This window comes from Apis cerana, linkage group LG6 (genome assembly GCF_029169275.1).
Source record: "Apis cerana isolate GH-2021 linkage group LG6, AcerK_1.0, whole genome shotgun sequence".
Classification (NCBI taxonomy): domain Eukaryota; kingdom Metazoa; phylum Arthropoda; class Insecta; order Hymenoptera; family Apidae; genus Apis; species Apis cerana.
This window is the reverse complement of record NC_083857.1, coordinates 12,951,159-12,972,754: the sequence shown is the minus strand read 5'-3', so window position 1 is coordinate 12,972,754 and position 21,596 is coordinate 12,951,159. Positions and strand designations below refer to the sequence as shown.

Below are 21,596 nucleotides of genomic sequence, written 5' to 3'. Positions count from 1 at the left end.
TCAATTGAAAATTACAATGATTTTTGTATTTTAATTGATTTGATTATTCACAGAAATAAAGTTTATATAATATTAAATAAATATTTTATTTAAAAAATGATTGATGCATATAAATATCATAATAAAATTTGAGATATTTAATAAAAACTCAATTTACAATTTATTCAAGTTATGTATAACATTTATTAACATTTACATATGTTATTATTATATATGCAATATAGATTTTATTGGTTCATTAATTAAGAATATATTTTATATGTATTAAATATTTGAAAATAACATTTTTCATTTTTCTTGTAATTTATAAAATACATTGAATACATTATGAAGTGATTAAATTAATTATGATTCCCAATAATCATTAATATAAATATAAATATAAACTTTAGAAAATTACATATTGTATGAAACAAGTATAATAAAGTATGAAAATAAGCAATATAATAATTAAACAATTATAATTATCATGAATCTCAAAATAATAATTGCACATATTTATGAATGGTAATAAAAGTTGTGCAATGTAATCAACTTTTAATTATTAATCATTTTTAATATTTTTTTAAATTATATGACATATTTATTTAAAAGAGAAAAAACTAATTATTAATAATTGGGAATCATTGGTTTACAGAGATCATATTTACAGTTCTGAGATCATGTTTGAGAACAATAACAATTAAATAGTTTGTAGAAAAATATAGAATATAGAACAAAAAAATTATAATATTTATTTTATTAAAGAAATACTGATTTATATTTTTGTATTAAAAAAGATATTATTAATTTTTTATGCCAATAGATATTAATTATTCAAAATAAAATATTATCTACAAGACTATATATAAATAAAATGTAAAAATATTAAAAGATAATTTACATAATTATTTTAATTATTAAATTAGAAATTATTGTTTACAAATTGAAAACAATAGAATTTTACTTATAGATTTTTCAATTCCAATAAATAAAATTATATTTTTTTATCACAAAAAATAAAATTTAGCTGGATCATATGAAATTCATATATAAATATATGTATACACATACATGAATATGTGTATATATATATATGCAAATTAAAATTTAAAATAAAAATATTTGTAAGAGATTATTAGATTTGAATAAAAATTTTGTTCTTAAAACAATATAGGAAATATTTTGCTTTACTGTTTTACATATAAAATGTCATATATTTTATTGCATTTTTTTCTTCTTATTTCTATAGATAAATTTTAATTCATTATCTGAAATATAATATATGGCATAAAATAGATAATTAAATTTTCTTTTTATTTTGTTTTAATAACATAATTCTTATGTAATATATTCTATGATATATTATTTCTACTAAGAATTAAATGAAACTGTGAAAATTTTCAATTAGTTCTAAAATATTAGTAATTTTTTGATTATTATCTTTTCTGTCTCAAAATAACTAAAGAACGTAATTATTGAATCTTTTATTCCATAAATTTTTCCAATAGAAAACTTTATTTTTTCGGAATTCCAATTAAATAAAATTATTTGATAAAAAATTAATTCTTTATAAAAATTAAATTTTCTGTTATAATACTTTCAATACTTTAATACTTTCTGTTGTTTTCTTATTATTAAAAAAATGAAATATTTATATAAAAATAACTTGCTTTTTTTCTATATTTATTCTAATTTCAATTTTTTTAAATAATCTCAATTAAGAAAATAATTTTAACTTTTATATATTTGAAAATATTTATTAAAAAATATATAATCCTCAGAATTTTTATTAATCTAATACAAAATATTTATTAAAACTGAGCATTTGTAATTGTATAAATGTATTGATATATAAAATTAATTAAAAACAGAAAAGAAATAATTTAAAAATTAAAAATTTAACAAGTAACTTTTATTTACAAAAAGTGACAGTTTCATTCAATCCCTGATATTTTACAATATTTCTGTAACATTAAAATACAATGTGGAAGCACAATTATTGTTACAGATAAAAAATTGTAAAAGAAAGAGAAATTTTTTTAAGTTATAAATTTAAAAACAATGTTGAAGCATAAATTATTAAAATTAAATAACATATATTATTAAACATATAATAAATATATTAACAGTCTTTGTTTTAACTCAATTAATAAATTCTGGCATTCAAAAGGAACTTATTGAATACAATGTACAATTATAAATAATAATCGCGATTATTTTAACTTTTTACTTTAAATAAATAAGATAATTTTTATTTTTTTATACTAATTTAAATTTATATTAATCTTCATTCATAATAAATTTAAAACTTTGAATTTATTAGATAAAAAATAAAAATTATATTTATGTATATTATTTAAATATACATATATTTATTATCTAAGAAATTAATGAAAAAAAATATATATATATTTTTTTTCGTAAATTTATACGTACATAAGAATATGAAAATATTTGAATTATATAAAATAAATAATAATTTACTACATTATCATAGTAAATTATTGTACCTTCTATAAACTAACCAAGGGGAGACCATATTTTTGCAGCAGACCTTTATAACAAAAAAAAATTATAATTAATACATATATAAAATAAAATATATTTAATAATAGATTGCTTATTATTATAAATAAGTAATCCCAAGAAAAATGATTGCATTTAATCTTGATTAAAATTTTATAAAATTTAATTTTATGATATAGTAATATTCTTTATATGAATATCGTTTTTCTTTTATGAAGTTTTATGATTTTCATTTATCTTTGGTTAGATGATCGCGACTACATCTATTTTTTTGATCACTTATCTATATTTGAAAATTATTTTACTTATATGTTAAATTATTATATAATATTTTCATATAAAAATAATACAAAGAGTAAATAAAATAATACAAAAGTAAAAAAAAATAAAAAGTAATTTTTATTTTATAAAATATTCAAATTAGATTATAATATTTTAATTTATAATGCATACCTTAGACATGAATGTGGCATAGTATTTACTTGATGCCATAACATCATTGCTAAAAAAATACTCCATGTGCGTAAGGGACATAATATAGTAGCTAATGTTCCATATGCTAGCCAGAAGAAATAAGCCATACATGTTTGCATAATAATTAATAATATTATTGGTAAATATTGTAAAATAAAACAAATTTTAGACAATGGTTTATTATTTGGCTTAGTAGTATTTTGTAGCCTGTAAAATTATTTAACTTTTTAATTATTATATTACATATATTATATTATTTACTTAATAACAAATATAAATGTAATTTAAGATATTTAATGAAAAATTATATTTTTTATCTTACCGTTTATCTACTCTATTAGCTAGAATTAGCATTAGTGGTAGATGGAAAGAAAATAATTGGAAAAATCCATAAGCATAAGTAAAAGCACCAGGCAAAAAAGAATTTCCAATAAATGTTCCCCAAGCAAAAATTATACCTGTTTGATTTTCTATTACTTCACCAACTGCCCATGGACCTTAAAATTTTTTTACAAATTAAATGTATTTTCCATTTGAAAATTAAATTATATTATATATATTATGTATTAATACATATTATGTATTACATAAATATATAATATATATTTTGCAGAATAATAAATATTTTTTTTAAGGAATTTATTTTTCTATTTGATCATGTGATTTTTAATAAAATTCATTACATTATTTTCTTACCAACTGTTAAATACAATGCATATAATACTAATGGAAAAAACAGACGATCAACAGTTGATAATATCCACAATTTTCTAAGCCACGAATGAAAAAATTTTATTCTGAATCTTGGTCGATGTATTTGCTTTCCTAATTAAAAAATATTTTAATTAATATTATAATTTATAATTAATATTAAAAACTTTACTTATATGGTAAATTATTATACAGAAATAATTAATCTAATATTTAATTATTTAATAAATTGAAATTAATCTTTTTTATTCTTTTAAATTATATAATATTTCTTTAATTTAAAATATAATATTCTTTTAATTATATAATATTTATAAATTATATAATAATATTTCAATTATATAATATTTTAGTCTTTTAAATTGTATAATAGTTAACATATTATATAACATATAATTTACTCACTTTCACATAATATATGAAGAAAACGAAGTATACATAATGGAATTACTAATAAAACCAATACTGTTCCAAATAAGAATTGAAACTGTAAAAGAAAAAATCATATTAATATATAAATTTACATAAATACATAATTATATTATGTACTTCATAATATACGTACGATATTACTGACATTAGACATAAGTATAAGTCTAGGTAAAATACGAAACGATAAACGTGATCCATCAAGAGCAAATGGTTGAAATATTGTTGTTTCTCTTCCATCTATATCTGTAACTCTTACCTGTAATAATTTTTTTTTGTTATTAATTTTCAATCTTTAAATTTTTATAAAACAATAATATCACTTATATATGGTTACAACCATTAAAATTGTTGAATTTATTAAAATTTTAATGAAAGAAATATCATTAAAAAATAAATATATTTTACTAAACTCGAATAGTATGTATTCCCTCTCTGTAGTTTGTTGTGTTCCATTTCAAAACATAAAGTGGTCCTTTAATATGTTCACATTCAAACCAAAGTTTATCATCTAATTGAACTTCAACAATTTTTATCAGTGCTATCGAAAATGCCAATATCCTACAGAATAATAAAAAATAAAAAATATTATAAAATTTTTAGTAGTAAATACGTATATTTACATTAGTCATTAATTAATTAATTAATGGCTAATTACATATATTTCATCATAAAAAAATATTTACCTAATATGAGTAGATTTAATAACAGACATTATATTTTCTTTTCTAGGCATCATATATAAAGCATGTTTAGGATTAGTGATTAATACTACAGGCCATTCCTTGTGTTTTATATCAATGAATGAAAATTGACCATGATCTATTACTCCCAAACGATACCTGAAAATAAATAAACATAGTAATATTAATTTTTTTAAATCAACACTACAATTACTTATAATAATATATAAAACGAGAAAAATATACATGCTTCTATTTCTAATACTATAATACAATAAAATATATATATTACAATACATATATCTATAATACAATAAAATATATATATTACATTCTATTATCTTTCCAATCTGCTAACTCTAGCTCAAGAAATCCTGCTTGTTGTAGTGTATACATATTAGGCACTGCGCCACCAAGAGTATGATAATGCCCACAAAGATATACCATACTTTCTTTATGTTTACCTGAAAATATATTATAAATAAATATTATATTATAAGTATATTAAATATAAATAAATATATATATATTTATATATTTTGTTACCTATAATATTTCTAATATTAGTTTGTGATAATATACAGGATGTAGGATAGTGACCAAACCATATTATAAAATCTGTATTACTATTTTTGGATTTATTTACTAAACTATGTATACTTTTAATTTCATGCTCATCTAACATGCCAACAAAATTGAATGGTCTTCGTGGGCCAGGTTTTAAGCAAGCATCTATTGCAATAAATGTGTATAATTTAGAACCAATATTTATATTATACATATATGATCTAGGATGCTTCTTTCCTTGAATAGAATAATTTGAATAATAATTATTTTTTGATTCAAGAGTTAGTACATTAAAATTATCTGAAATAAATTTAAATAATATTGTATTAATAATTAGCTATGAATATTATTATACAATATATAATGCTAATTTTAATACATATATTTTATGCATTATATATAAATAATTAATATAAATATAAATTTAAATTTTCATTTTATAAATTTATATAAATAAACATTATATATTATTAGTATTTAGTATTTTAGTAAATAGTAATGATATGTGCTTTTTACCATGATTTCCTCTTACATCTAACCATAGAGTTCTTTTGCTAATTTCAGTATCATCTAAAATACGTTTATAATATTGCCATTCTTCTAATATTTGTTTTGATCCCATTTTATCTTTGGCTTTTGCATCTGTGAGATCACCTATTAAATTATTGTATTATTATATCATAAATATTAAAAAATTAATTTTAAAAAAATTACCTGAAGCAAGCACAACAGAAGGTTTTATGGTACCCACAGTAATATTACAAAATTCTTTTAATTCTGTTATTCTAAATGGATCTTGAAATATACTTATGTGTATATCTGATATCTAAAAACATGAAAAAAAGCAAATAAAAAATGTTTAAAAACTAATTAAAAGAAAATAAATTATTTATATATAATTTGTAAATAAATAAATATTTTTGTTATAAAATACAAACCTGTAAAAACCATATTAAATGATCAAATGATGCTCCAATATCATAAAATTTTGGTTGTGACCATTTTTTTTTCATGTCTGTGTTATGCAAGGTATCATCTAATACATGATTATCAACATTGATCAGGTCAGCAACATTTGCTACAAATATCGATAACATTAATACAAAGACCAAAAGAATTACAGTAGATTTCGATATTTTCATTTTTAAAGGAACGTTCTAAATATTTTCTTATTGAGGCTATTTTCTTATGGAAGTTAACCACCTGTATATTTTCAATGTTTACAAATTTTATATATTAGGTTATGCTTTATAATAAATATGATATTCATAATAACACCATTTATTAAAAGCAAAAAATTTAGAATTTCGATCTTTCATAATTTTACGATTTTCCAAGATTGACTAATAATTATTATATTAGAATACAAACAAATTGAATTTCTGATCATTGCAGAATAGTAATGAAAAGAGTTGACATGTCTACGCATGGCAGTAACAGTGGTATTCATTCAATACCTAAATCATTAATATCATTATATTATAATTTAATATAATATTCTATAAAATTTTCAAAAATACAATTAATGAATTTATAAAGATTTATAAAACTATTTTTATATTTTATATTTTTTATAGTTAAAATAAGTATTTTATACTGAATATTAAATATATTATATATACAATATATATATTAATTGAATATTATTTAAATCATATATTGCATTTAATTATAAATTAAAAATGATCTCATTTTATATTTAATTAATAATTTAATTAAAAATGTAATTTTGAAAAAATTTAATCAAATATGTAGAAAAATCAGTATTTATTAATGAAATGTTTTATAAAAAATAAAATTTATATATCATAATGAAAACCACTGGAACTACCAACTAATAATTTTCTTATTATACCGAGGCATCTGTGAATGTTGTGCAGTGTCAATGTGTCCTTCTTAGGAAAAATAAGGGTAGTGCTCAATAGTGACATATGTGGCTGATTTTTAATTGAAGCAACATAACGTTCTTCTTCGTGATGTTCTAATTTTTTTTCTCTTGACACTATTTGCAGCTACTTGCAACCGTACGTTATGTTTATTTTTTTTAATCGTTATTACATTTCATACTAAACTTATTTCATTTTTATATTTCAAAGAAATCAATTGTACATTCATATAACCTAGTTTTATATAAATTATATTTTAATACGCCAAATTTTTGTAAAAACTCTTTATTCTATTGTATTGTTTAATTTATATAAATTAATGAATATTATGTACATAATCTATATATAAATAGACTTAGTTTAAAAAAAAAATCAATTTTTTTAATGATTAAACAAAATTTAATTCGTTTTTAAACTGAAATATTTGAATTTTCTTACAATTTTCTTTTGATTAGTAGGGTATATAGCAATTAAAACTAATTAAGGTTAATCTTTTTTCGTTAATGAAATTTGTATTTTTGATAAAATGTTTTTATATATGCAGAGAAAAAGCACATAAATTGTAAAATATAAATCTTGTACATATATTAAATTATTTATATATTTTATAACATTTATTTGGAGGAATTCGGAAGTAAAATTCTTCTTGAAACAGGACGATAAAAACGTGACATGAATATATACTTTGATGTTAAAAATATTCAACTTATTATGATTGATATGATCCATTAAATTTGTAAGAACTATATTTTATTTAATATCTGATCTTAAATAATTTTATTAATTTTAGTGAAAATGAATTTAAATATGTATTTTATTATATGAATTTAAATTTTATATTCGTGAAATAATACAAATAATTATACTTTCTAATATGTAATTAAAATATTCAAGATTATCATTTTTAAAAATTTGAAGAAAATTTTGAATAATTTACATATTTTTAAATTTTAAACGTAAATAATATCGTTTTAAATTCAAAATGAATTCAAAAATTTTTATTTTTTTTCAATATAAATTTTGTATATTTTAGATGGCATCTAATGCACTTGAAGAAAAAATAAATAAAATTCGACAACAAAATGAAGAAATTAGAAGAAGATATGAGGTATATAATTCTACAAATATATTTAATATAATAAAAATTTATAATAAATTTTATATATATTTTTTAATGTAATTATAAATTTATAATATTTTATATTATTGATAAAATTTAATTTAATAATTTAATAATTTATAATAAAATTATTTTTATTATATTAGGAAGTTGAAGAAGATAAAAAAAATGCAGCAAAACTAAATGCTTTGGTACAAATGGTACCATCAACAGATTGGCCAGAGAGAAAAGAACCACCAGAATTTGTAAATCCTCCTAAAATTAAACCAAAATCAACCAAAGAAAAACATGAATATATATCACATTCTCATGCTGGGGAAGGAAAAAAAATTCATTCTTTTGCTCAAGTATATAATAGAATTCATATTATTAAATTTATTTTCTATTATATGCATGTTTAATAATTGAATTTTAAAATAAAATAAAATATCATTTAGGGAGAGGGACCACCACCGGATCCTAAATACAATTTTTTAGCAGATTCTGAAAGAGAAGAACCTAGTGTAGAATACATAAAAGAAAATAATGGGAATAGATCTCATCATAAAGTAACAAAAGGAAGTTTCAGAAAAAAGATTAATGGCAGAGAGGGTAATCAGAAAGTATGTAATAATGTTGTTTTTATAAGTTTATTTGATTGTATCAAATATGAAGAACTTTATTTTTATATATAGGATATTAAATCAAATAAAGGAAATTACAGAGATGAATCTCAACCAGCATATGATGCTTGGAGAGCAGAAAGAAATCGTATTGATGAAGATCGTATTAGTAGACAAAGAACTGCAGAAGGCAATTGGCGTAGGGAATGGGATAATGATAAAGTATAAACAAATTTTCATAATATATTGAATTATTGATTATAAAAATTTTATTTCAAATTTAAATAAAAAACTTCATAGATATCAATAATATATCATTATTATTAAATTAATATTTAAAAAATAATTGTTATTAATTTGTATTAATTTATAATAATATAATATAAATTAAAAATATTACATTATAGGTACATATTATATATGATGCAGTAAAAAAATCATCAAGGCCTACATTAGGAGATTTTACAAAAAAGGATAAAGATTCTGATAAGAGATATCATGTTAATAGTATGTTCATCTATTAGTGTTAAAATTTCACGTTACATAAAAATATTAGAAGTTATTTTTTTTTTTTTAGATAATGAACATGTCAATTACATTCGTGGAACTCATCGTCCTCATCGTGGAACAAAAAATTTTTACAATAATTATGAAAATCGGTCTTATAATACTTATGACCAACATAGAAATAATACAGCAATATCCACAAAAATTCCTGTTTCTCCAACTTCTGAAGAAAGAACTGTCATTGCAACTGATAAAAGTATTAAAGTCACAGTAAATCAAAGCAATATAACAAAAGGACCTGTAATGAGTGTTAAAGGTAATATATATATATAATATAATATATATATTATATTTATGATATAATATATATATTATATTTATATTAAAATCTAAGATTATATAATTTGATAAGAAATAAAAAAAAAAGTTGAATGATATGTTTATTTTTTATTTTTTTTACAAATATAATAATGCATTTGTAAAATGTATAAATGTATTTTTTATTTGAATTAATATTTTGAAATATTTTGCGTAAAAAGGTATTAGAATACAATATTTAAAAAACACATTTGGCGCGCGCGCGTTATGATATATATATATATATATTATATTATATTATATATATTATATATAATATTGATTTTTGTTTAATTTTGATTCATGTAAATTTCTTAAAATATGTAAATTTTAGTGAATTCACCAAGTATAGCTGGAACTGGAAGAGTTGGACCACGGCAAAGAACTCGCTTAACATATAGTCATTCAGATGTCGATACACCTTCGTCGGAAGGTGAATCGTTCTTCCGTCAAAAATCATTTGAAGATAAATCCAAAGGAACTTATTTTAATAATCAGAAGTTCCCTAATTTAAAGAGATCTCATTCACAAAGAAAAAAAGAAAATGAAACAAAATATCAATATCATTCAAAGAAAGATATAAAAAAGGAAGATAGTGATTCATATAAGCATTACGAAAATGAATTTAAATCTTATACACAAAAGGATCAATATAAATCTCATGCTATTAAATCATCAAAATCGTTAAAGGAAAATATAAAAATGACAGAAGATGATTCTTCAAATGTGAATGTTTCACAAACACACGAAACTCAAGAATGTTCAACTCCTAGTAAAATAAAATTGGAACAAAATATTGAAATAAATAATGTTGAATTAAATATCAAACATAATGATGAACAGAATATTGAATATAATAGTGAAAAAAAAATTAAATGTAATGATGAACAGAATATTGAACATAATGCAACAGAAAATTGTTGTAATATTCAATCTATTAAAGTATCAACTATAGAAAATGTGCAATCAAATATTGAAAATAAGATAACAAATAAAATATCATCGATAAAAGAAATAAAAATTGAAGAAATTTCTTTGTCAGATAATTCTAAACACATTACCAAAGATGATATCGATAAAAATAATTTTGAAAATAACAATGAATGTTCAGATTCTCTTATAAATAATGTAACAAAAGATTTACGAGAAAGTATGTCTTCCGAAATATCGGTTCCAATTAATATTCACTGTAATGAGAAACTAATATTAGAAAATAATGAAATATTTAATGATGTTATTGAAATAGATAAAGATCTTCTGTATAAAGATGATCAACAAAAATCAAAACAAGTTATGAAACAGTTTATAAATGACTGTGATAATATCGAAGATAAAGTTACAGTGCAACAAAGTATAGAGGAAATAACAGATAATTCTGTATCTTTATTGGAAGATAAAATACATTCTGTGATAGAAATTAATAATCAATCTGTATGCAATAATAAGTTAATAGAAAAAGAACAATTAATACAGAAAGAAATATTGAATTTAGAAAATACAGCAAAGAAAAATAATGTATCTGATAATGATTTAAAGGATACTATGAATTTTTGTGAAACAAAATCTGAAAATATTTTTAGTTCCGCAGATGAAAGTGTGGATGGAAATTCAGTACAAGAAAGTAAAGATAAAATTGAGGAAATAAAAGAAAACAAAGAAAAAGTAAACGAAATAAATGATAAAATATTGCAATAAAAACAATATCAAGTCTTAATAAAATGTGTAATAAATTACACCTATACTTTTTGATATTAGAAACATTTCTAATATTCATTATGATAAAAAATATTGTTTTAACGTATTATTAGGAATGAATTTTAAAAATTTTGAAAATATTAATAATTGCGAAATTTCTTTTAATAGTTAAAAATTAAATTGTTAATTTTTGATTTGATTTTAAAATATTTCACAATAATAGCAATACATTTTAATTGGTTAATTTATCATTTAACATTCATGAAAAGTTAAAATAAATTTATTTTGAAGATTATAAATATTTTCAGCAAAATATTTACAAGACAATTTTAAAATAATGAAAGAATTATTATTATTACTAAGTGATACTATTTGCGCACAATCGTTAATGCTATTTAATCCTTTGTGAGTTTACATTTAATCATTTTTTATTAATATTTTCTTTAAATGAAAATTTTTTTTTAAATACATTGGAGATAATATATAACTATTTATATGATTATCTTCTATTTTCATTTACAAAAGGATCCATTTTTTATCTTTTTTTTTCTAATATTACATTGTTACAAATGAAAAAAACAATGTAAATATTTTGTATAAAATATTCGTTTTGGTTTTTTTATTTTTTAAAGAAATAAAACTGCAAAGGATTAGTACACTATAAATTAATCTACTACAATGCTTTTATAATACATAGAAATTGACAAGGCCAAGATTCGTATTTCTTGATACTTTATATAAAATTTTACGACAATAGAATACTAACATCTATTCAGATATTGCGATCTCGAATGATATTTTTGTAATTGGCTATAGGAATTAATTGTATATTGAAGATTGATATATGTATACACAAAAAATGTTGTATACTTCAATATCATTGGAACTATTGATTTAGGAAAGAAAAAACAGAAAAAGCAATCATTTATAATATTCTAAATATTATAAGATTAAACTATACGCTATATTTATTTATCTTTAGTCTAAAAACAATGTTACGTTACTTTATAGTTTATATAATTTATTTGCTTCTTTTTATTAAAAGATTATTTATTGCACGTTTTTTTTATTATTACGATATTTTGTTATATGCTTGCTTTATGTTTTATCTTTCATTTAAAATGAGATAGTAATGAGACGATTAGCTAAAAAAGGATATCATTAAGTGTTGAAAAAAAATTAAATTTTTAACAATTCAAAGAGGGAGATGATTTATAAAATATGAATATCTATTATTATCATAAGAAAATTTGGATATTTATATTTTTATATATGATTAATAATTTTCAAATTAATTAATTAATTAAATTATATAAACTTTCAATTAATAAAAATTAACATTTTTTAAAATATATATTATGAAAAATATAATGATAAAATGTAATAATATTAAAATTGATTAATGAATAATATTATTGATATAATTTTTTATTAATTGTATTTATTTTCTTTATTATATTATTTTTAATAATTAAAAATGAGTGCCATTATGATTTTTTCTTTATTAATTCAAACTTTCTTTTTTTCTCTAATTCGTTATGGTGCCATTAATTTTAAAATTAACATTGTTCCTCAGATCCCTCTGTATTATGATCCTTGACAAGATCGTTGGTTTCTATTAAATTTGATGGCGTGTAATTCAAAGCCTCCATCATGTTCGTTATTCTCAACCATAGTTTTCTATCTGTAAGATTATTCTGATACTTAAAAAAAAAAGAAAAAAAAATTAAATAAACAATAAAAATTGTTAGTAAAATATTGTTGTTTATTTTTTCCTTTATTACATAAAAAAACTTAAACAAAAATAAAAACTTAACAAAAATAAAAATGTGTTCAAATTATAATATATTTTTTTCATAATAAATTTTTGCAATAATTATCATTATTTTATATTAATATTATTTAATATTTCATTAAAACTTCTACTTCCAATCTAAACAGATTAGAATAAAATAATTGTATAAATTTTGTTTGAGTGAAAAAAATGTGAAAATTATATCATAATAAAGAATATTGTTTATTATTTATTTTTGTTAGTTTATTTTTGAACAAATTATATATATTAAAAATATGAAAATTTAGAGAGCATTTTTAATCTTATTATTTTTATTAATTGATTTATAGATTAATATTAAAGATTAATATTCTTCATAAAGAGATTATCAAAATATAATTTCAGGACATCAAAATATAATTTTACAAAATACTAAAATATCACAGAATAGAATAGAATGTCATAAAAGTTCTTAAAGATTAATTTCATTATAACTAATTAGAAAATTTCATACTCTATATAACGAAAGATAAAATTTTAATAATAAATATAAGAAACTATACTATATAATGTAAAAAAATACATGAACTTACTTTGATCATTTCTGCATAACATTGTATAAACTCATCGTATCTTCGAAGAGTCATATTCAAAAGACATAAGTAACCCCATACTTCTGGATTCTGATTATTAAGCCTGTTTGCTTCTGATAAGGATATTTCTGCTTCGTGAAATTGACCTGACTGAAATAAAATATGTGTAGAAAAAAAAGAGGATTTAAAAATTGAAATACATATCAACAATGTTAATTACTAAACGAGATTTTAAATTAATTATGTTAGTATATATAAATTAGTATATAATTATGTATATATAATAATAATATATAAAATAATTTAGGAATATATATAAATTATATATATATAATATATAATATTATATATATAAATACCTCATAACAACTTTTACCAACCCCTAGCCAGGTTATGCAAGAGGGTGAAAATTTGCATACACTCAAAAAGATTTTTTTTGCTCGGTCAAAGTCACCGTAATTGTGATAATGATATCCCAATCTATAATTAATGAATAAAAATACATCAATTTTATTATTTCATTTTATTTTATAATTTCGAAAAAATATTTTATATATTTATTCAAAATATCAAATTATTTATTCACAATATAGAAAATAGAATGTATAAATATTCATATACTTCACACATATATACTCTATTATATTATATATATACTCTACTATAAGATTTTGAACAAATTAATTAAAAATTATTGTTGATATTTTTTATATGATTATTACCTAATTTCTACTAAATGCAAATCTTTGGGCCTATCGAAAAGCATATGCGCATGTTGATAGAATTCTATTCCTTTTTCGATATTTCCCATTTTGAAATAACAATGGCCCATTAGACTACTAATTGAATAATCCTGAATAAATTAATTAAAAGATATTAAAAAATTTGTTAGCAATTTGTTTATAATTATTTAAACGTAATATTTTAAATTATTTAAGATAATTATTTCTTCTATTAATTTTTTGATTATTTTTTCCTTGAAAATTATTTTGTTTATAATTCTATTGCTAATTACAAGATATCCTATATCTACTCATTACATCTTTGATTTTTATATTTAATAAATTATTGGTAAAATTTAAATTACAAACCATTCCATAATTGCATCGAATTTCGTTTAAATGAGATAATGCATCTTCATATCTATTAGATAAATAATGTTCCACTGCCATATAGTACAACACATGAATTGATCGATTGGAAATTGACATTTCCTGTGCTAATGCCATTTCTGCAAACTGAATATTGTTATATTATAATATTTTTGAAAATATATTTATGCAACTTGTTTTTTATTATAATTTTTTCTTTACTTCTTACTTTTTAAAACAAAACAATTAAAGATATTTTACCTCACAAAAGTTCAATTTCAATAAAAATATTACAATATTTATATACAAATTATTTTTTGGACAATAATCCGTGGACCATAAAAGCGGTTTTTGATCAAGTATTACAATGCGAGTTTTGTCTTGCATACATTTCTCTGCTATACGAAGCGTGAGATCCACTCCTAAAGTATGAAATATAATGCTAAATACATTTTCATTCATTTACATTTCTTGATTCCTTTATTTGTATTTTTATTATTATATATTATTTTTTCTACATTTTAATTTATTATATATATATATTTTGTTAAAATTTCTATCGTTAATTTTATTTATGTATAAGAATATAATTAAATTTATTTATTTTATAAGTTCGTAGTAATTATATTATTAAAAATTTTTATACCTGGATAGTATTCGGTTCGTATAAAAAAAAGGTGTAAAATTGCCCAGCCTTCAAAGAAGCGTGGATGTAAATACACAATAGCTCTCAAAAAAATTTCAGCCTTTTTGTATTCTTTATTCTCAAAGAAGATCATTGCATATATTAACAATCTAAAATTATTATAGTTTGCAATATATATATATTATTCTAATAAAGATTGTATTGTATATTGTTTTAATTTTTTTATAAATTCTATCAGAAATATCATAGAAAAATTATAAAAGTTATAATGAATACTATTAGATAATGTTACTTTACATACGCAATTGGGTGTTGTCGATCTAACATAATTGCTTCTAAACAACATTGCTTTGCACCTTCTATATCACTTATTTTCTTAAGAAAAACTGCATATAATGTCCAAGCATATGGATCATTTTTATTCGATTGTATCAGCTAAGAAAATAATAAGATTATTATTATATTCATGAAATATTAATTAAATTTGTATATTGCAATAATTATCGTTTTATTAAAGAAATTAATTAAATTTAAAAATTATATTCATTTTAAATCTTATTTTTCTTGAATTGTCAATTAAATTATATATGAAACAATAAGATGTATTAAATATTTTATATTATCTAAATATATGCGTATATAATAAATGAACTTCAATTTTTAATATATGGATATTATATATATTATACATTTACATGTATATATATTATATCATATTTTATATATCTTCATAAATTTTATATATATTTTATATTTTAAAAGACAATAAAATCAATCAGATATCAGAATCATTTCTTAAGAATTAAATTTTGCGGAATAAATCTAGACAAGAAGAGCAAATGATGAAAAAATGATAGAAATAAGATAAAAATTGAGGAATCAATTCTAGAGTATCGCAAATGAAATAGAAGATAATAGAATAAATATAGATAAAAAGAGCAAATAATAAAACAAGAATAAAAATGGAGTAATAAATGACTGTCACTGTCTCTTATATTTGTTTTTCTTATTCTTATTCTTATTCTTGGCATATAATCTCAGATAAGGATTATAGGATTATTATTTGGATTTTTATCATATCTCTTAAAAAATCTTTTAAAAAATTATAATAATCTTATATTTTGAATGAAATTAAAAAATATATTATTTTCTCGGATATAATATATCTTTAAAATGATGACTTTAAAATATATGAATGATATATGATATATAATTTAAAGCTTATTTTAAGAATGCGAGAAAAATTTCGCATATCATTTTTTTTTCATTATATTTTTTTGATATAAAATTATAAATTCAAAAAATTTTTATTTTAATTTTGTCAATTTTTAATATTTTAATATTTTATAAAAAATTTCAATTATATTATATTAACAGAATATAATTTGAGAGAGATTCACATGCATATGCATGTTATATAATTATTAATTATAATGATTAATTAATTAAATGACGATCTTTATAATTTACTTTTAAATAATTTTGTTTAGCTTCATCCAAATTTCCAAGTTCATAAGTTTCTTCAGCATAAAAATGTGTCATTTGTAAGTTTATATGTTCTTTTTTTTTATTTAAATCATTTTCATTGTTTTTCGTAAATCGGCATTCAATTATTTCGTTTAGAGCAAGGTGCATTTGCTCTACTAAATATACATACATAGAAGCGATAATATTCTGTAAAAATATAATATAAAGTTAATATAAGATATTATATAATAAGTATAGTAAGTATAAGAAAGTTAAGTTATTTTTTTTTAGTAAATATTATATTACGCTTTAATCATTTTGAAAAAAATTGCAATTTTTAATTTTTTATAAAGAAAATTTATGAATAAATAATTAATTATTTTTTATTATGTTTTTTATTATTTTTTATTATGAGGAAAAAAAAGTATAAAAGTATAAAAAATATATGTACATGAGATTCCTTAGAACCCACAAAATTCATAGGTAATTTGAATTTTTGATCTATCAAAATAGGAATTTTCATTCTTAACGTATTGCGAATATTTAAATATAGTCCAGTTTTATAAAGATATTGTTTGAAACATGTTATTTCATCCTGAAATTTAAAGAAATTTAAATATTTATAATAATATTTTTGTTACAAAGAATTAATTAGCAATTCTCTGGATATTTTAAATATTATTATCTTTTTTTATGTTTAAACTAATTTTAAAATTAAGATTAATTAATAAATTAATTTTTAAAAATACTTTTTAATAATATATTACTAGTTTTGGATCGAAGCAATATGTTTCTTGTGGCCTTTGACCCGTACTAGTTTTTCCTTTATTTTCTTCATAAAAATCCTAGCTTAAGAAAATATAAAAAATTGTAAGTATTTTATATTTTTATAATTTATATTTTTTAAATTTTATATTTATAAATTTTTGATAGGAAAAAAATAAAATATATAAAATAAATAAAATAAAAATAGACAATTTTTATCATAACATTGAATATTCTCATACTCGATAAGATTCTGTAAGAATTTCCGCCAGTTTTTGAATACAATGTTTATACTGTTCTTCTGCTACCTTACTAGAGTATACATAAAGCGGTTTTTTTTCCATTTTAGACATTACTTCATCTATTCTACATTAAAAATAAATTAAAAATTAAATAATTTTATCAATTATAATTAATAATTTTTTCTTTTGAATATTTAATTTGTGAAAATTTTCACTAAATAAAATTGAAATTATATTATAATATAATGAAGTAGTAGGATCCTTGGACTTACAAATATGTGAAATCCTCTTCGATTTTACAAGCAACCAGAGGTTCGTAAAATTCGATATCAACTACTACAATTGTAGGTTCCCCATTTTCATTAAATATTGGTTCACTTTGATTTTTTATTACTTCAATTTCTGATTGATTCGATTGCGAATTATTCTAAAATTATATATATCTTTCAGTAAAATATTTCATTACTATTATTGTTTATTATTTTAATTGAAAAAAATAAATCCATAATTTAATTCGTGATTTATAATAATTTTATATTTTATATTTTTTTTACCTTCGATTTTTCGACTTTACTTTTTTTGTCTTTTTCTTTTAAGTCTTTACGTGATAATTCGAGAACAAAGATATTTTGATCGATTCCTAATTTTTCCGATAAATCTGTTGAATTATACGTATATAATTGGCCTACGGCTCGACAACTTGTTCCTAAATAAAATATAATTTTTAACATGTTTAAAATTTTATAGATACTCCTATATTGAAATATGATAAAATTTACTTCCTGGAAAAAGAAGTTCCGAAATATCGATGTAACACTGATATAATTGTTTCCTAGCTGATAAATCGTTTTTAAATTTCATTGGTGAACCTGCTGTCGTTATTTCAAATTGGAAAGGCCATAGTTTGTATCTGTAAAACCAGTCAATAAATTCTAATAAATTTTTCTTACATATACGATAATAATTAAAATTATTTTATAAATAAAAAAAAAATATAAGTATTAATATAATATATAATATAAATATAAGTATAAATATTTATTATTATAAAAAATTATTATATAAAAAATATTTATTAATTATTATTATTTTTCTTCTTCTTTATCTCTGTTATTATAAATTTATTATAAATTTATATATTATGTTATTATAAATTCTAAATCTATTATTATTTGTCATTATAATATTGATCAAATTGTAAAAAATATTCAGATTCATACTTCGTAATATGATCTCGTATTGTTTGAAGTCCTTTGTCCCACATGACACAACGAATCAAGGAATTCCATTCTATTCGCGGTATATCTTGGGATATCTTTTTCTAAAAATTAAATAATAACAATTGTCGATAAAAGATGCATCCATTAATACATATTAACGTTTTATTTCTTTTTTTATACCGCTAAATCGAATTGCTTTTTGAATTCATTTTTAATTCCCATAAAATCACAATCTAGTTTGTATTTCGATAATTGAGCACGGTTTTCTACGTAACGCAAAGTATTCCATCGTTTTGTTCTCTCGATATCGCGGTGTTTTGTCCACGTACCTTGATCGAAAATTAAATTTTTTGGAATCTGGAATGAAATATGAAAATCATGAAATTAAAAAAAATATAGTAGAAATATTAATAAAAAATTTTACTATAAAAATTAAATAATACCTCGCTATCGCTATACATTATCGTGCCAGCTTTATATTTGAAATTATCCGTAAAAGTTTCTGGAATGTTGTATAAACTCTCGACGGTGATATAGAATAAATTAAATATATTATTTGCATCAGTGATTAATGTTGAAAGATTAACTGGAAGATGATTCTGTGAAGCTGTTATTGTTAAACGTGGAAGATTCTGCCATGATACTAAATTACCATCAAAGAAAAAATTAGGCGTTTCTAGAATTAATTTTTCAGAGAATTCTTTTTCACCTAAAAAATTTGAAATTATGAATTAAATTTGACATTTTTTCGAATTTTCAAAGTTTTTATCAATAAAATCTTTTTATTGATTTAAGATAAAATTTAAAATAATTGAAATTAAGAATTTAAAAATTTTGAACATTGAAATTTTGAAGATATGAAATTTCTATAAGTTCTGAAAATTTCGAAATTTTTAAAGTTGTTAAATATAAAACAACAAAAATGTAAAAATTATTAAAATAGAAAAAGGAAAATTTAATTCATAATTCACATATATATATATATATTATCAATCCGTTGGTTTTAAAAAATTATGAATATAATAATAATAATAGAATAAAATTATTTTAATTACCTAATATAATTGGAATTATATCAAAATTACATATTCCAAATAATTTTGATGTGGGAAATAACCCAGATTTTGTACTGAATATCGATTTTTTTTTACTTTCATTTTTCTTAAATTCTTCTGAAATAGATTGTATAGATTCCTCATCATTTTCTATTATTTCTACAGCTTTAACTATATAAATATACAAATATATTAGAAATTCGTGTATTAATATTGCGAGCAGTTTTATGATATAATTAAAAGATACATAAAAGGAATTAATATAAATTGATTTTTACTTAGTATAGGAATTGATACAATTGAATTAATATTTTCTTTATCATTGGGAATAACTGGTAAATTAACGTTAAAATTGATTATAGAAGTGGATAATTCATCAAAAGTTGATTTGATTAATATTGGATTACTCTCTCCCAAAACAGTACCATTATGTTCCACTATGAATAGTACATTTACATCCTCTTTTCTGAACTAAATTTTTAAATAATGTATTGTTAAATACATTGTTATACACACGAATTGAATTATTAAAAATCTTCTTTCTTTGTATAAATATTATTTACTTTAATAAATATATCGATTTTATATATATATAAAATTATTTGTTTTCATATATAAATATAATAAATATAATTAAAAATTCAAATTTTATATCAATTAAATATTTAAATATGTATATATATTTTCGATTTAAACAAAAGGTTATCCGTTATATTGAAAAAAAATTTTATACGTTACTAAAACTTACAATATTTTCAATGGCATGTATAGTTATTTCGATATTTTTTTCATTCTTTATATTTTGCCATTGTACCCACTCTTCCATTTTAGGAATAATGTTTTTCTGAAACATATTTAATGCCATTAGAATTATTTCAATTCAGTGCTTCAACTGTTTCATAAAAAGAAATGCGAAAGAATATATTTAATGATAGATTAATTTCAAAAAACTAATTATTATAGATTATGTAATATTATAATTGATATTCTCGAATAAAAAAAGCGTTAAATAAATTGTCACATTCGTAAATAAAATATATATACTTTAAATATGAAATTCGTACATAATTTTAAATTACATATAATCGAGTGCGCGTAATTTCAATACGTCTAAACAGTACAGCGGTCGATGCGGAACTGAGTTGTTATAAATCTTTTAATATGACGATTTTAATTTTGATTTTAATTTAACTTTAATATGAAA

The 21,596-nt window shown here is 19.6% G+C and overlaps 3 protein-coding genes across 5 annotated transcripts; 1 reads left to right on the top strand and 2 right to left on the bottom strand.

The window, feature by feature from the left end:
• Nucleotides 1–136: 136 nt before the first annotated feature.
• Nucleotides 137–7,355, bottom strand: LOC107994087 (transmembrane protein 62). Of its 3 annotated transcripts, none has more exons than XM_062076421.1 (14): nt 7,228–7,355; nt 6,311–6,450; nt 6,087–6,198; nt 5,889–6,026; nt 5,352–5,672; nt 5,137–5,269; nt 4,809–4,964; nt 4,536–4,683; nt 4,259–4,381; nt 4,099–4,180; nt 3,679–3,807; nt 3,305–3,479; nt 2,962–3,189; nt 137–2,536 (listed from the first exon to the last, which is right to left on the bottom strand). In XM_062076421.1, exons 1-14 carry the CDS (start codon nt 7,301–7,303, stop codon nt 2,503–2,505), a joined length of 1,995 nt encoding a protein of 664 aa, XP_061932405.1. In that variant the 5' UTR covers nt 7,304–7,355; the 3' UTR covers nt 137–2,502. The 3 variants fall into 3 exon arrangements, with proteins under 3 accessions (XP_061932405.1, XP_061932407.1, XP_061932406.1); XM_062076423.1 differs by lacking the exon at nt 7,228–7,355 and adding an exon at nt 6,576–6,816; XM_062076422.1 differs by lacking the exon at nt 7,228–7,355 and having other exon boundaries at nt 6,311–6,817.
• LOC107994159 (putative uncharacterized protein DDB_G0286901) lies at nt 7,254–13,295 on the top strand. The gene is made up of 8 exons (XM_017050932.3): nt 7,254–7,396; nt 8,292–8,366; nt 8,525–8,725; nt 8,816–8,980; nt 9,053–9,202; nt 9,388–9,487; nt 9,558–9,803; nt 10,179–13,295. The coding sequence occupies exons 2-8, from the start codon at nt 8,292–8,294 to the stop codon at nt 11,537–11,539; spliced, it is 2,298 nt and encodes a 765-aa protein (XP_016906421.2). The 5' UTR covers nt 7,254–7,396; the 3' UTR covers nt 11,540–13,295.
• On the bottom strand, nt 12,961–21,545 carry LOC107994157 (cilia- and flagella-associated protein 70). The gene is made up of 20 exons (XM_062076433.1): nt 21,141–21,545; nt 20,671–20,863; nt 20,393–20,563; nt 19,781–20,046; nt 19,518–19,694; nt 19,338–19,438; nt 18,897–19,027; nt 18,672–18,823; nt 18,390–18,544; nt 18,118–18,241; nt 17,562–17,705; nt 17,114–17,317; nt 15,945–16,078; nt 15,644–15,792; nt 15,259–15,419; nt 14,998–15,144; nt 14,629–14,759; nt 14,266–14,386; nt 13,907–14,056; nt 12,961–13,242 (listed from the first exon to the last, which is right to left on the bottom strand). Exons 1-20 carry the CDS (start codon nt 21,255–21,257, stop codon nt 13,099–13,101), a joined length of 3,072 nt encoding a protein of 1,023 aa, XP_061932417.1. The 5' UTR covers nt 21,258–21,545; the 3' UTR covers nt 12,961–13,098.
• Between the last annotated feature and the right edge of the window lie 51 nt (nt 21,546–21,596).